The 14,019-nt window shown below is 41.9% G+C and overlaps 1 protein-coding gene across 1 annotated transcript in view; it reads right to left on the bottom strand.

Annotated features, from left to right (window-relative positions):
* vta1 (vesicle (multivesicular body) trafficking 1) overlaps positions 1-14,019 on the bottom strand; it is a 42,512-nt gene that overhangs the window by 12,189 nt on the left and 16,304 nt on the right. The window contains exons 3-5 of the mRNA XM_064925270.1: positions 12,149-12,276; positions 8,270-8,345; positions 5,672-5,783 (exon numbers count right to left, since the gene is read on the bottom strand). Of these exons, the coding sequence (XP_064781342.1) occupies positions 5,672-5,783; positions 8,270-8,345; positions 12,149-12,276 (316 nt within the window). The remainder of the gene's footprint in view (positions 1-5,671; positions 5,784-8,269; positions 8,346-12,148; positions 12,277-14,019) is intronic.

Genomic DNA, 14,019 nt, shown 5'->3' on the forward strand with positions numbered 1-14,019 from the left:
GTCGAGGTCATTTGCAGATGTAGGTTCGGGGTAAAGTGACTATCTAGAGATAATAAACAGCGAGTAGCACCAGTGTAAAAACAAAGGTGGAAATAGTCCGGGTGGCCATTTGATTAATTGTCCAGAAGGATTGGAGGTAGAAGCTGTTGAGAAGCCTTTTGGACCTAGAATTGGCGCTCCGGTACCGCTTGCTGTACGGTAGCAGAGAGAACAGTCTACGACATGAGTCTTGAGACAATTTTTTGGGCCTTCCTCTGACACTGCCTAGTACATTTTTATTTTATTTAACCTTTATTTAACTAGACATGTCAGTTAAGAACAAATTCTTGTTTACAATGACAGCCTAGGAACAGTGGGTTAAGTGCCTTGTTCAGGGGCAGAACAGATATTTACCGTGACAGCTCGGGGATTCAATCTAGCAACTGGCTCTATCCACTTGGCTACCTGCCACCCCAAGTATATATGTCCTGGATGGCAGGAAGCTTGTCCCCAGTGATGTACTGGGCCGTATGCACTACCCTCTGTAGCAACTTATGGTCAATAGACTACATTTTCTTCATATGATGTTTCTTAAAAGAGACCTGTCTAAAATAAATAATGGATTAATTGTGATGGTGTAGGCTATATTAAAATGGACTTATTAAAATGTAGAAGTTCCAAAGGTCTGCATCAGTGGCATGCAGGCTGTGTGTGAAAGACAGGATGCTAAATATGTTTATGTTAATTAACAGTCAATTATCGTGAGAACGGCAGTTATTTGCTTGACAATCACCTGCTGACAAAATTTCATGACCACCATAGCCCTAGCGGAGACCAAAGATTTCTTCTCCAATTTCTGCTTATTTTAAATAGGGAATTATTTAAGAAAAGTGCAAGGGTGCCAATTTATTTGTCCGCCCACAACTGTATGCATCTGTGTCAGTCTTAAAACCAGTTTCTCTGCCAATATGTGTTTTTCTAGCCTATTGTCCCATTTTCCCCCAGACTCTAAGTTAAATAATATGGGTGGGGTAACTCAAATAAACCATCTTGGCTTATGTCAGTACGTCTGCATTTGTCATGATACGAAAAGGAAGTCTATAGGGAGAACCAGAGAACTGAGGGATAATATGAAGGAATGCGCAAGGGCCCAGATGGGGAGGGGAGGGCTAGTCCCCGAAGAGCTCTCTGAGATAGCTCTCCCTATGGAGCTGTGAAACAGGAACTGGATCGTTTCCCTGCAGACACTCTCCCCTGACTCCCCCTGCTCTGCTCCAGTCTGTCACAGGCCAGCCAGCCAGCCAGCCCTGCACAGCACAGCCGCCCCCTGCCTGGCCTGCACAGCCTCACACACTAAGCAGCTTTGTATCCTGCTTACTTACAGAGCGGGACCTTGATTGCCCTGAGATAAAATGTCCCCCCCCCTCTCTTTGGATCAGAGGAAACTCCAACGATTAGAGCCACGTGAGAGACAGATAGTAAAGATAAAGCTGCAGTTAGTCTCACATTATGTCTGAATTGGTTAAAGGAGGCAGAGAGACTGGATCAGTGGTTGAGCGGTTTCGCTCATGGTCCACTTAATCTTGATTTGTGCCAATAACAGATGGGCGTGATGGGCATTTTAAATGGGTGTGGATAGGCTTGGAATATTGTTTCACATTTGAGTCGCCTGCTGCCTTGTGCATAGGACAGACAGTCCCAAAGTTTGAAAAGAAATGCACTGCTGACACTCTAAATTCAGTTCTGATATCACAGACCATTGATCCACTGCACTGAAACTCGCCTAATATCCAAAGGACTCTCATAAATGATACATTCTCAAACCCAATTATAAGATTCAAACAAAGTAGCCTTGAAACATATGTGCTGATTCTTATCAGAGCTGAGCTGATGACAGTCCTCTGCTTGGCCAAAAGTCACTCTCAAAAATGGCACTGGGGACTCCAGAGGTACTGAGTGTTCTGAAAGAGCCATCCAATGATGAACTAGAAAAGAAACTTCAATACATTATTGATACCTTTGCCTATGACAGAGTGAGAATGTTGAGTATTTGCAGCTTTTGAAGTTAAATTGGAGAGAAACTCTCCCGAAATGTCACCCCTTTCCATACTTTGCCCTTAACACCTTTGTTATTTGAGAAGTGACCTTATTTCTTATGAAATGTTAATGAATCCGTCTGTACTAGTTTCCATCTTTTGGTGGCATGGATACAAAACAAACGTGCCTTCTCCGACTAGACTGGTGGGCAACATGGCATGAAGCTTGCATTTGTTTGTTCTACCCAGATGGAAGCATGGTGCGCTCTCTATTCCATCGGAACATGTCAGTACCAGGGTTCAGCACCATGGTTGAAGCTCTGGGAAAATATGCTAATCAACAAAGTTGCTTCCTATTGGCTTTCCATCATTTCAATAAGAGTGTTTTCCTCCATCCCTTTCCCATTGCTAATCATCTCCTCCTCGGAAGTGGAAAGTTCAGGAAATATGTATGAGACAATTACTGTGGCCTCTGAACAAAGCAAAATTTATTCTCACAAGTTTCATTAGGATACCTAGTCATTTGTATAACTGAATGCCTTCAACTGAAATGCGTCTTCCTCATTTAAAATGTGTCTTCCACATTTAACCACTTTAACAGGTCAAACAAAAGGTGTTTTAACATAAGAAAATAATATGACTGGTTGTAAGAGTACAAGCAATAAAATTAAGGAAAAAAACGCTTCTCAAAACAACCTAATTGAATACAAAAACTCTGAAAATCTATCCCATATCAAAATACAGTAAAACCAATCAACCAACTCAAGACTCAAAAAGAAAGTCGAAAATACAAAATGACCACCTAAATTACAGTCACTGTTTATCATTGAAACATCCAATTTTCTTTTCCATTTTCACCCCGCAGCATGTCTACATGTTTTCATATTTTCATTTGACGAGTAGCAGCAGGCCACCCTCTTCCTGAGGTGTTTGGCAGACATGTGGAAACAGGAAGATGCAGTGATAAGACTATGATGCATGTGAACTGAGTTAGACGCAATACGAGAGAGAGGCGAGAGTATAATATCAGCTTTCTCTTGGCAATGTTACACCTCAGTGGGAATAACCCTGCATGATGTCACCACTTCCAGAGGGAGGCCCAGATTCACAACAGGCGGGAGGGGAGGGACGTTGCTCTTCCCTAACAAAAGAGATGAACTACACCAGAAAGTAGGCTATGACTGACAACATGGCTAATAGGCTACACTGACAGTCATACTCTAACTTTTCTCATTTGTTCGACTGAAAACAAAAAAGGGAGCTGAAATAGGGGACAGGGTAGCGAAACGTTGACTTAAGAGGTCCCGTCCTCAGTTTGTGCCTGCGTGCGGGTCGGCTCACAGTGGAGTGGAGGGCTACAAAGATTACTTAAATCTCTGACATGGGCTGCTCAGGTCAAATAGACTAACACATCCAGCAGATGTTCAGAGAGGAGCACAGTGATCTAACAGCTCTGCAGCGCCATAGTCGGCTTCTACCTCGTGGTTAGGAGGGTCCCCCTGCTCAACCTGGCCAAACGCTCTGTTCTTGGTCCGAGATCTAGTTGCTCTGAGAGTATCAGTCTCTGAAGGGTGTTAAAAACGTACACCGACAGACAGGCATGGAATCTGCACACAAACCAAGATGAAACTGAAGTATGTAACATAATCATACATTGTAAGACTGTTCTTAACCAGTGGGTTTCAGCTGGAACCTTCAATACAAGGTTTTGTAACATTATATAATTGTTACACCACAGCGGTAAAACCACCCTGCCTGATCCTCTCAGGATAAGGTGTTTCGAAAGCATTATAAAATAAACATCAGCTCTCTCACACAGAGCCAACACCGCAAGTTCCACTGCGAGCCTCGGGTGCTACACTTGATACAGTGCATTGCAAAAGTATTCATCCCCCTGGGCATTTATCCTATTTTGTTGCATTACAACCTGTAATTTAAATAGATTTTTATTTGGATTTCATGTAATGGACATAGACAAAATAGCACAAATTGGTGAAGTGAAATTTAAAAAAAATATTATTGAAAAAAAAAATTAATAAATAAATAAAAACGTAAAAGTGGTGCGTGTAATATGTTTTTTGCAATGAAGCCCCTAAATAAGATCTTGTGCAACCAATTACCTTCATAAGTCATATAATTAGTTAAATAAAGTCCACCTGTGTGCAATCTAAGTATTACATGATCTTTATATATATATATATATAACACACACACCTGTTCTGAAAGGCCCCAGAGTCTGCAACACCACTAAGCAAGGGGAGCAAGGGGCACCACCAAGCAAGCAGCACCTTGAAGAACAAGGAGCTCTCCCAACATGTCAGGGACAAAGTTGTGGAGAAGTACAGATCAGAGTTGGGTTATAAAAAAAGATCTGAACATCCCACAGAGCACCATTAAATCCATTATTAAAAATGGAAAGAATATGGCACCACAACAAACCTGCCAAGGGAGGGCCGCCCACCAATACTCATGGACCAGGCAAGGAGGGCATTAATCAGGGAGGCAACAAAGATAACCTTGAAGGAGCTGCAAAGCTCCACAGCAGAGATTGGAGTATCTGTCCATAGGACCACTTTAAGACATACACTCCACAGAGCTGGGCTTTACGGAAGAGTGGCCAGAAAAAAGCTATTGCTTAAAGAAAAAAATAAGCAAACATGTTTGGTGTTCCCCAAAAGGCATGTGGGAGACTCCACAAACATATGGAAGAAGGTACTCTGGTCAGATCAATATTTTTGGCCATCAAGGAAAACGCTATGTCTGGCGCAAACCCAACACCTCTCATCACCCCGAGAACACCATGTTTTTCCCATCAGCAGGGACTGGGAAACTGGTCAGAATTGAAAGAATGATGGATGCCGCTAAACACAGGGAAATTCTTGAGGGAAACCTGTTTCAGTCTTCCAGAGATTTGAGACTGGAACGGAGGTTCACCTTTCAGCAGGACAATGACCCTAAGCATACTGCTAAAGCAACATTCGAGTGGTTTAAGGGTAAAGATTTAAATGTCTTGGAATGGCCTAGTCAAAGCCCAGAACTCAATCCAATTCAGAATCTGTGGTATGACTTAAAGATTGGTGTACAGCAACGGAACCCATCCAACTTGAAGGAGCTGGAGCAGTTTTGCTTTGAAGAATGGGGATTTTTTTTTCCAGAGGGTAGATGTGCCAAGCTTACAGAGACATACCCCAAGAGACTTGCCACTGTAATTGCTGCAAAAGCTGGCTTTACAGAGTATTGACTTTTGGGGGGGGGGGGGGGGGTGAATAGTTATGCACGCTCAAGTTTTCCGTTTTTTTTTGTCTTATTTCTTGTTTGTTTCACAATAAAAAATATTTTGCATCTTCAAAGTGGTAGGCATGTTGTGTAAATTAAATGATACAACCCCCCAAAAAAAAATATATTTTAATTCCAGGATGTTAGGCAACAAAACAGGAAAAATGCCAAGGGGGGTAACTACGTTCGCAAGCCACTGTAAGACACACAATGATGGCTAACCTTTACCAACTGAAGTACCACGTCACCCAGACAGAGGAAAGCAGGTCTAAAGGCTCCTGAAGGAAAGGTCCAGGAGAAGAGGTCTTTTCTTAACGGGAGACACTGTTTGTTTGAGTGGCAGTGCTGATAAGCAGTGCTGATATAATATCAGTCCTTACCATACGTTTCCTCCTCATAGCCATCAGGGCCAGCCTGTGGGGTTTCACCGCTCTTCAGACAGTTGTGGATGTAAGTGGCCTTCCATCTCGCATACTTCCTGTGCTGGATGTTCTGAAAAAGGGAAGGGAACAAGGGAGGCAGGGAGGAGAGGGGGTAAATAAACACAGACATTTTCAAGATAAGAGATGTGGAATTAAAAGCAATTAGTTAAACAATGGAGACTGGATGAAAGGCTTAAGGTAGGACTATATTTATTTTCCTTTAACTTACGGTAAAGGGATGGAAGGGGAGTGGGTGAAGCAATAACTGTGGTCTAACACACAGGTCACCAAATTCATTAGAAGTTCTATGTACCTAATTTAAAAAGTTCTCTCCCTGTTAATCTTATCTGGAGATTAATTCAATGGAAATTCATTGAGGAGCTTCCTTTGGAGAAAACAAAACTTCAATGTTGATACTACACATTCACAAGGGTTCTTCCAAACCAGTACGTACATCCAGGTGGTTCTTTCTAAATGACTTAGCAAAATTAATACAATGAAGACATTTCTTTCTGAAGCAACTAACACACACAATCATATTTCTAATCTAAATTATCCCTGGAGATAACAACATGCTAGCCCTGAGGGGAAGTTTAGGATTGATGGTAGCTATGATTAGAGCTCACACTTAATATTCTCACATACTCTATCAATCACCATTTTCTAAAGGTTTGGGTCCTCCACTCTCTGGTGATGAAATGTCCTTTTTCCTGTATGAAATCCAATCTCCCACAATGCACTGTGACACTTTGTATATAAAAAAAAAGTATATACAGCAATCAGCGAGCGGGAAACTGTGAGGCTCCATTGTCTGGGTTAATGTTACAGAGAAAAAAAAAACTTGTAAAGCAGCCTCTCCAATGAGCTATCTGCAGCAGGAAAATGTGTGGCCCTTAGGGAGAGACAAGCAACTCAATGAAACATTGTCTGTTGTCTGCCACAGGCCACTTCCCTCAGTAGAAAAGCCATCTGTAGCCATGGAGAGAGAAGCTTTAATAAGCCCACAGCTGCTGAGATGGGGTCTATGGGTATTTCTCAAAATGCATACTACCGTGCTCCAAGCATGCACATTGGAGCGCGGGAGGGTCGGAGTCCAAATCAAAGTATTCGAAACGGAGCACGGAGGGCACTTCACAAATACATACTCCGTTTGTACATATTTTGAAGCATGCATCGATGCAAGCTTCAATAGAAACTAAGCAAACAAATATGACTCAACCACGTAAAAAATGAAGCGACATTTCTTGAAATCAATGGCGGCCTTTATTTGAGCTGAAGTGGGAGAAAATACACACCTACTAAGGAATTAAATGTTGCCTATTCACATCTCATGTTGCCTGACCACAATATTTCATCTTGATATATTAATAAATACATGCTGTGTTAATTTTGGTATGTTTACCTGCCAACATACCATAGATAGCAAGTCCAAAATAAGGCAATAGGGCTAACTGGCTAGCTACTAGTACCGTTAGCTAGCTATCCACAAATAATTGATATCTTGTATAATATACATTTTCAGTCACTTTTGCCTGTTAAACTATCTGGTTTGATACATTATTAGGATTCACATATAGCTAGCTGATAGTTATGAAGTAAAACGGTTGCTTTGTGTGTGTGTGTGTGTGTGTGTGTGTGTGTCTTGTTTCGTCTCTATTGCCATTGTTGTCCTGGCTGGAAGACAGTTGGGGGAATGGGTAAGTCCATAGTAAGTCAATAAAGCTAACTGGCTAGCCATAAAGAATTTGTAGCTACACACGAAAAATGTACATCTACCTTGCATAACATTAAATTTAAGTCTGTTTAACTAGCTGGATATCTACATTATAAAAATTCACAAATCTAGCTGATATTTATGAAGTAAAGCGTTTGCTGTGTGTATATCTTGTTTCGTCCATTGTTGCCATTGTGCTGGCTGAAAGAAGTTCCAGTGAATGGGGGGGGGGGGGTGAAGCTTGAGGTCATACAGACACAGTAGGGTGAGTGTGAGTGCTTCTCAAATGTATTGTTGTGTGCTTTCTCCACACTCTTGTCCTCAGAAGGACGTAGTCAAGAGAAAGTGGTCGGAGAATGCACACGGGGCATGAGAGTGTGGAGCACTGTAATATGCATTCTGAGAAACACCCTGTCGAGTAGTGTCTAGTTGTCTACAGTTCTAGATTGGAGAGGCTCTATATGTTACAAGCTGTTTCCAGGAACACGCCGTTTTCCAGTCAGATCAGTCAGTAATCTCGACTGGAATAGATCAAATAGAAATTCCCCATATTTTCCCTTCTCTTGGATTCTCTATGTCTGAGAGCAGCCATAGACTGATGGACGGATGGCATTGTGGCTAGTCAGTTCATATTACCTCACACATATTAATTAATATGCTGAAATAAAAAGGTAGATGTAGTTACAGTAGTTTATAGGCCCTATACAGTAGGATGAGGGTATTCAATATAGTATGCGCTGCAGGTAGCCTAGTGATTAGGAGCGTTGGGTCAGTAACTGAAAGCTCACTGGCTGGAATCCCAGGTGAAAAACATGTCAAAAATGTTGTTGTTTTTTACTTACCTCCTCCGATAACTCGCCGAAAACTGACAGGACATCTAACAAAAGGCTGGATGTATAGAAGGACTTAATCATATTCCTACAAAGAGAGACAAAAAAATAATTAATTAAGGCATACTGAAGTCATTAGACCCAAGTGTATTAAACCTGCCAACTGTGACAAATGTATTCTACAAGAATGGATTAGGCTGCATCACAGAACATGGATAATTCTATAATTATCAAATACACTATATATATATATATATATATATATATATATATAGTGTATTTGATAATTATAGAATTATCCATGTTCTGTGATGCACTAATCCAAGAATATTTGTGGACACCATCTTCAAATTAGTGGATTCAATTTTTTCAGTCATACCGGTTGCTGACAGGTGTATAAAATCAAGCATAAATTCATGCAATCTCCATGGACAATACAAATAAATAAATAAATAAATAAATAAAGAATAATAATTTTAAAAATATTGGCAGTAGAATGGCCCTACTGAAGTGACTTTCAACGTGGCACCATCATAGGATGCCACCTTTTCTTCAAATGTCTGCCCTGCTAGAGCTGCCCCGGTCAACTGTAAGTGCTGTTATTGTAAAGTGGAAACGTCTAGGTGCAACAACGGTTCAGCTGAGAAGTTGTAGGCCACACAAGCTCACAGAATGGGACCACTGAGTGCTGAAGCACGTAAAAATCATCAGTTCTCGGCTGCAACACTCACGAATGAGTTCCAAACTGCCTATGGAAGCAACTTCGGCACAAGAACTGTTCCTCGGGAGCTTCATGAAATGGGTTTCCATGGCCGAGCAGCCACAGACAAGCCTAAGATCACCATTTGCAATGCCAAGCATCGACTGGAGTGGTGTAAAGCTCGCCGCCATTGGTGGAAACGCTTTCTCTGGAGTGATGAATCACTTCACAATCAGGCAGTCCGATGGATGAATCTGGGTTTGGTGGATGCCAGGAGGACGCTACACCTGCCCGAATGCACAGTACCAACTGTAAAGTTTGGTGGAGGAATAATGGTCTGGGGCTTTTTGTTCATGGTTCGGGCTAGGCCCCTTAGTTCCAGTGAAGGGAAATCTTAATGCTACAGCATACAATGACATTCTAGACGATTCTGTGCTTCCAACTTTGTGGCAACAGTTTGGAGAAGGCCCTTGGCTGTTTCAGCATGACAATGCCCCTGTGCACAAAGCAAGATCCATACAGAAATGGTTTGTCGAGATTGGTGTAGAAGAACTTGACTGGCCTGCACAGAGCCCTGACCTCAACCCCACCGAACACCTTTGGGATGAATTGGAACATGGACTGCGAGCCAGGTGACTTTTGGCCATGTAGTGTATGTGGATTTGTCTCTTATGAATTTGAATGATAAATTCTATCCAAGGAACCAAACAGGTATGTAAATATCAAACTATGACACGAGTCATGACACTAAAAGAGAGGACTGTGGGTCTGGAGTCAGAGTTCAGAGGCGACACCACCTGTGGGAATTCAGTGTAGATCACAGGACAGGAAGCAGGGAGGAAAAATGTCATAAAATCCCACAGCTGGTTCCAGGAAGTATAAAACACAAGGCCGTAAAAAAACACAGAAACATAGGGGCTTGCTTTCTGGGGGCTTCCAGCGCAGAGGTGTGCCATGTCAATGTAAGACTTGTCGAGGAGCAGAGCAGTGCAGAGTGGAAAGTAGACCAATGTATTGAAAAGCTGAAGGAAGTTTCCTATTCAGGATTTAGTTCCCATAAACATTCAACTCTGCACCTCTACACATGACAGAACGCAACATTTATAGCTTATTTATGTAGATCTAGTTCCTTGTAAATCAAAGCTTTTTTTGTCCCGGAGAGGAATATTAATATAGCCTACTTCTCGTTATCCCGACTTGAAGACAAGCGTGTTTAATTTGTATTTTCACATTTCTTCAAATGTGGTTGTACGCATTTGTCTACATACCATTGCTGGCACCAGTTTTACCAGACAAACAGAAATGACGTCATCAATAAATACTATAGGTATACTATATAACTCTCTCAAGATTGGCCTCAAGTGAATTCCTTGTTCAAATATCAATTATTAAACACTGGGTATATTTAATGTTTTCAATTTCCGAAGAAAAATAATTTTGTGCGCCAGAAACCATACGCTGTCCTTTCTTCAACACACAGTGCAGAGCAGCCACTCCCTCTCCGTCTGACCACACTTCATCCATTCCTATTTAATGGTCTGCAAAATACTAGTACTGCAGAGCACCGTGGAAACCATCCTGATGTCTGGGTTGATCACAGTAAATCCTTCCACACCGCTTCACCTTAACCTGAGGTTAACTATGACGGTGCTCACTGGGAGGGGATTCATGGCGTACAGCTACTTCACGAAAAGGAAAACAAAATGCATCTTGAATAACAATACATGGCTGGAAGTAAGACAACTAGCCTACGTTGACAAAAAGAGATCTAGGCCTATTACTGAAAGATTTGGAAGTTCAACTCCGCCCACACCTCACTTGTACACATCTGATGAACGTCGTTGGCATTTAGATTCTCATGACGCAGGGGGTGGGTCGCGGGGAAGGGGAGGCAAACGTGAAAACAGAAAGGCATGAAACAGCATGGAGGTTAATTTACAGCACATTCTAGCCTGCATTCTCAACACAACAGTGTGTGCTTTCATGGCTTTTATCTGGCTGGCTCTGCAGAGGTCAGCATATTGGACAGAAATTGGGCCTGCCTCAGGCTATTTACATGCATTATGTCAAAGGCTCTGGACAGAGAGCCTCACAAGACCTCAGTGAATGACTTCCACGCTTCCAGCTATGACATATTTTATCTGACCCTACTTTCATGCATCTTTTTTTAAATTGAAGGATAAAATCTTTCACTGGAACAGATGGATTTATAGCCTCCTGATCAATTTAGAAGTTGAAACCACATTAGATTTGTCAACACTTTGGCACTGACTCGATTTAATCTTTTGAAAATACAAAGACCATAACCGGCCAACAACATAATAGCTGGATAAAAGTCCAATGCTTATATGATTACCCCTTTATACTCAATGGAATCCCCAAAATATCCAAGTTTTACTTGTTGGGAGAAGAATATGAATCATCAGAACTGTAGATTTGACTTCCACTCATCAGTTGGGTAGCGAATTCAATGGGGCTTTAATGAAACATTGCTCATTGCTTAGAAACAAATTAGCGGATTGGTGATAACCTGCCATCTTAAAATATAGGCGGAAAACATTTTTCATCCCAATTGCTACATTGCACAAGATGAATGGGCACACAGACATATGCAAAATGGATGACGCCTTTAACTACTAGCTGCAAAACTCAAATGTTATTTCTCTCCCATGTTGAGGACTGTGTCTGGCGCTGTATCTGGGGCCTGGAATCAGCACACAGGAGACAGCATCCTGTCCCTGCCTACAGTACTAAAGACCATGGCTGGCCTGGCCTGACCTGGCACCCACAGTTCCTGGAAAACTCTGCTCTACTGTCCAGCCTGCTGCTGACGTCAGTGCCCAACAACACACTCATTATGGCAGCCAGACCTGTAACACTACACCTGCATGGCCAATAGGAATCATCTCACCCTTGTGGCAATCTATTCACACAGACAGGGCTTTGTTGCTAATTTTAGACTCTGGAAGGGACCCTTTATGTGCAAAAGCAACAGTGGGATTATTTTATGTCAAGGTTCAGTGAAAGGAAATGGTAATCATGAGGGCTTACGTATTGGAATCAGAAAATTGGAAACAGTCCACTGCCATGCTGAGATTCAAGAAGCAGGGAGCTGTCTGCAGCTACAGTACAGTAAGACTTCTTCCCATGCTAAGCAGGTAGTAAGACAGTGAGTGAAGAAGTAGCCTTACTTGTGGAAACGTCCAGATCGATCCTCGTTGTCAGCGTAGAGGAACATTTTTAAGGCATAGTTTTCGATGTGGGCATTGCCGACAACTTCCTGGGAGATTGAGTCATTGTCAGTCAGCTCCTTCTTCATCTGAAAAACACACAACAGCATCAAATCACGCAAAAGTAAATTATGTTCTGCAGGTAGGCACATTCAACCTGAAAAACCACAGGCTGTAAGTGGCAAACATTTTACAAAGGGCAATCAATCAGAGTAGTTTCAAAATGCACATTCACTTGGACTTTTCAGCTTATCAATCTTTCATCGGACACAAAACGTTCCTCCTAGGTTCATGAACAGTGCAGACATAGTCTGTACATAGAGGGAGCCTGTGTACTGTACTGTGCATGAAACGTGTGAGGAGAGGCTTTCCATGGCGTGAATAATTCATTCCTGGGATGCAGCAGAGCGCAGACACTGATTCCACTCCAATGGAGTCTAGTATGGTGGAGTGGACGGTCTCTGGAGATGCACCCACAGATCATTACATGGACAATAACCAAGGGTGGATTTTACCGCTTTCATTTCAACAGTGCTGGACAATAAATCTTGTGCCGAGCACCACTCACCAAAAGGATATTTAACCAGAAACATCAAAGCCAGTTGCAAAGAACTGGCAGTTTACTTTACCACACCGCTCTTACATGGCAATTAATCATCTACGACAATACCAGTAACACAGACACTAGAAAACTCACTTACACAATTTGATTGTTTCTAACTGACTTGTTTGTTGTGTCAAAACCTCATTGTCTGTGTATGTTCAACCACTGCATGCAGCTGACAAATTAAATTATTGCTGTGCCCATATTGTGTCTTAATGGTTTGTTGTGGCCAGCTGCCAAAAATGCAGCCGCAAAGCCTACTCACTGTCACAGAGCCAACCTCTCTCTGAGGTGTTACAGTCTGCTAGAGAGGTTTCCTTGTAAAATCAGTAAAGCAAATAATACTGATTACATTTCAACAGGTGCCCTCTGTTCTCCTGAATGGACTTACTGTTCATGTTAATGAAATATCAACCTATGTTTAAATTTTATTTTAAAAGAGGTAACACGCGGCACAGTACATTACTTGTGTTAGCGAAGGACTTTAAAAACATAACTTAGATGGAAGTGTGCCGGCGTTCTAGAAAGTCGAGCCAGACGTTTCTAATTGAATCAAAGGATTCAGCTTGGATCACAAAACACCACTAAAACTACTCTGGGGTTCTCTAGAAGTCCCTGCTGTACTAGAACAGCTTAGCAAAACACAATAGTCATTTTCAATACGTCAGGACAATATTACCATGAAAGGCTGCATCTTCTTTGATGGTTTTGTTGTCATTGCAAAACAGAATGAGTGACAAATGTGTTTCTTACCCTTGGGGTAAGGCAACCCTAACAGATGAGAACTAGGCCTACTGACACTCATCAGGTCTGTATAGGCACTGTAAAACAACAAAAACAAACAGCTAGTGCATTGAAGTGACTGACAATGCAATGTTAAAGACGGCCAAAGCGGCAATCAGGAAAAGAAAAACTGCCGTTTCCATGAAACAGAGGCCCATCAGTGTGTAGCTTAAATACAGGCAATCTCTTCAACCACACCTTCACACCCTAATCCACTGCTCTCCGAACGCTAATTTAACGATGGAGAAAATGAGCCAAGTGTGCTGGTCAATATGCTGAGGGCAGGCTTTAGTTCATCTTCAATACCAGAACAAAAAAGACAGATTGGCATCTTAATTATCCATCCTCTGCACAAAATAATAATAACTGGTTGTTTGTTTCCCTAAAAATGTGTAGCTTTATTGGATATTAAACTGTCATGAGGTGAAATGATAAAGAACCACAT

The sequence above is a fragment of the Oncorhynchus masou genome, chromosome 19 (assembly GCF_036934945.1).
Source record: "Oncorhynchus masou masou isolate Uvic2021 chromosome 19, UVic_Omas_1.1, whole genome shotgun sequence".
In the NCBI taxonomy this organism is placed as follows: domain Eukaryota; kingdom Metazoa; phylum Chordata; class Actinopteri; order Salmoniformes; family Salmonidae; genus Oncorhynchus; species Oncorhynchus masou.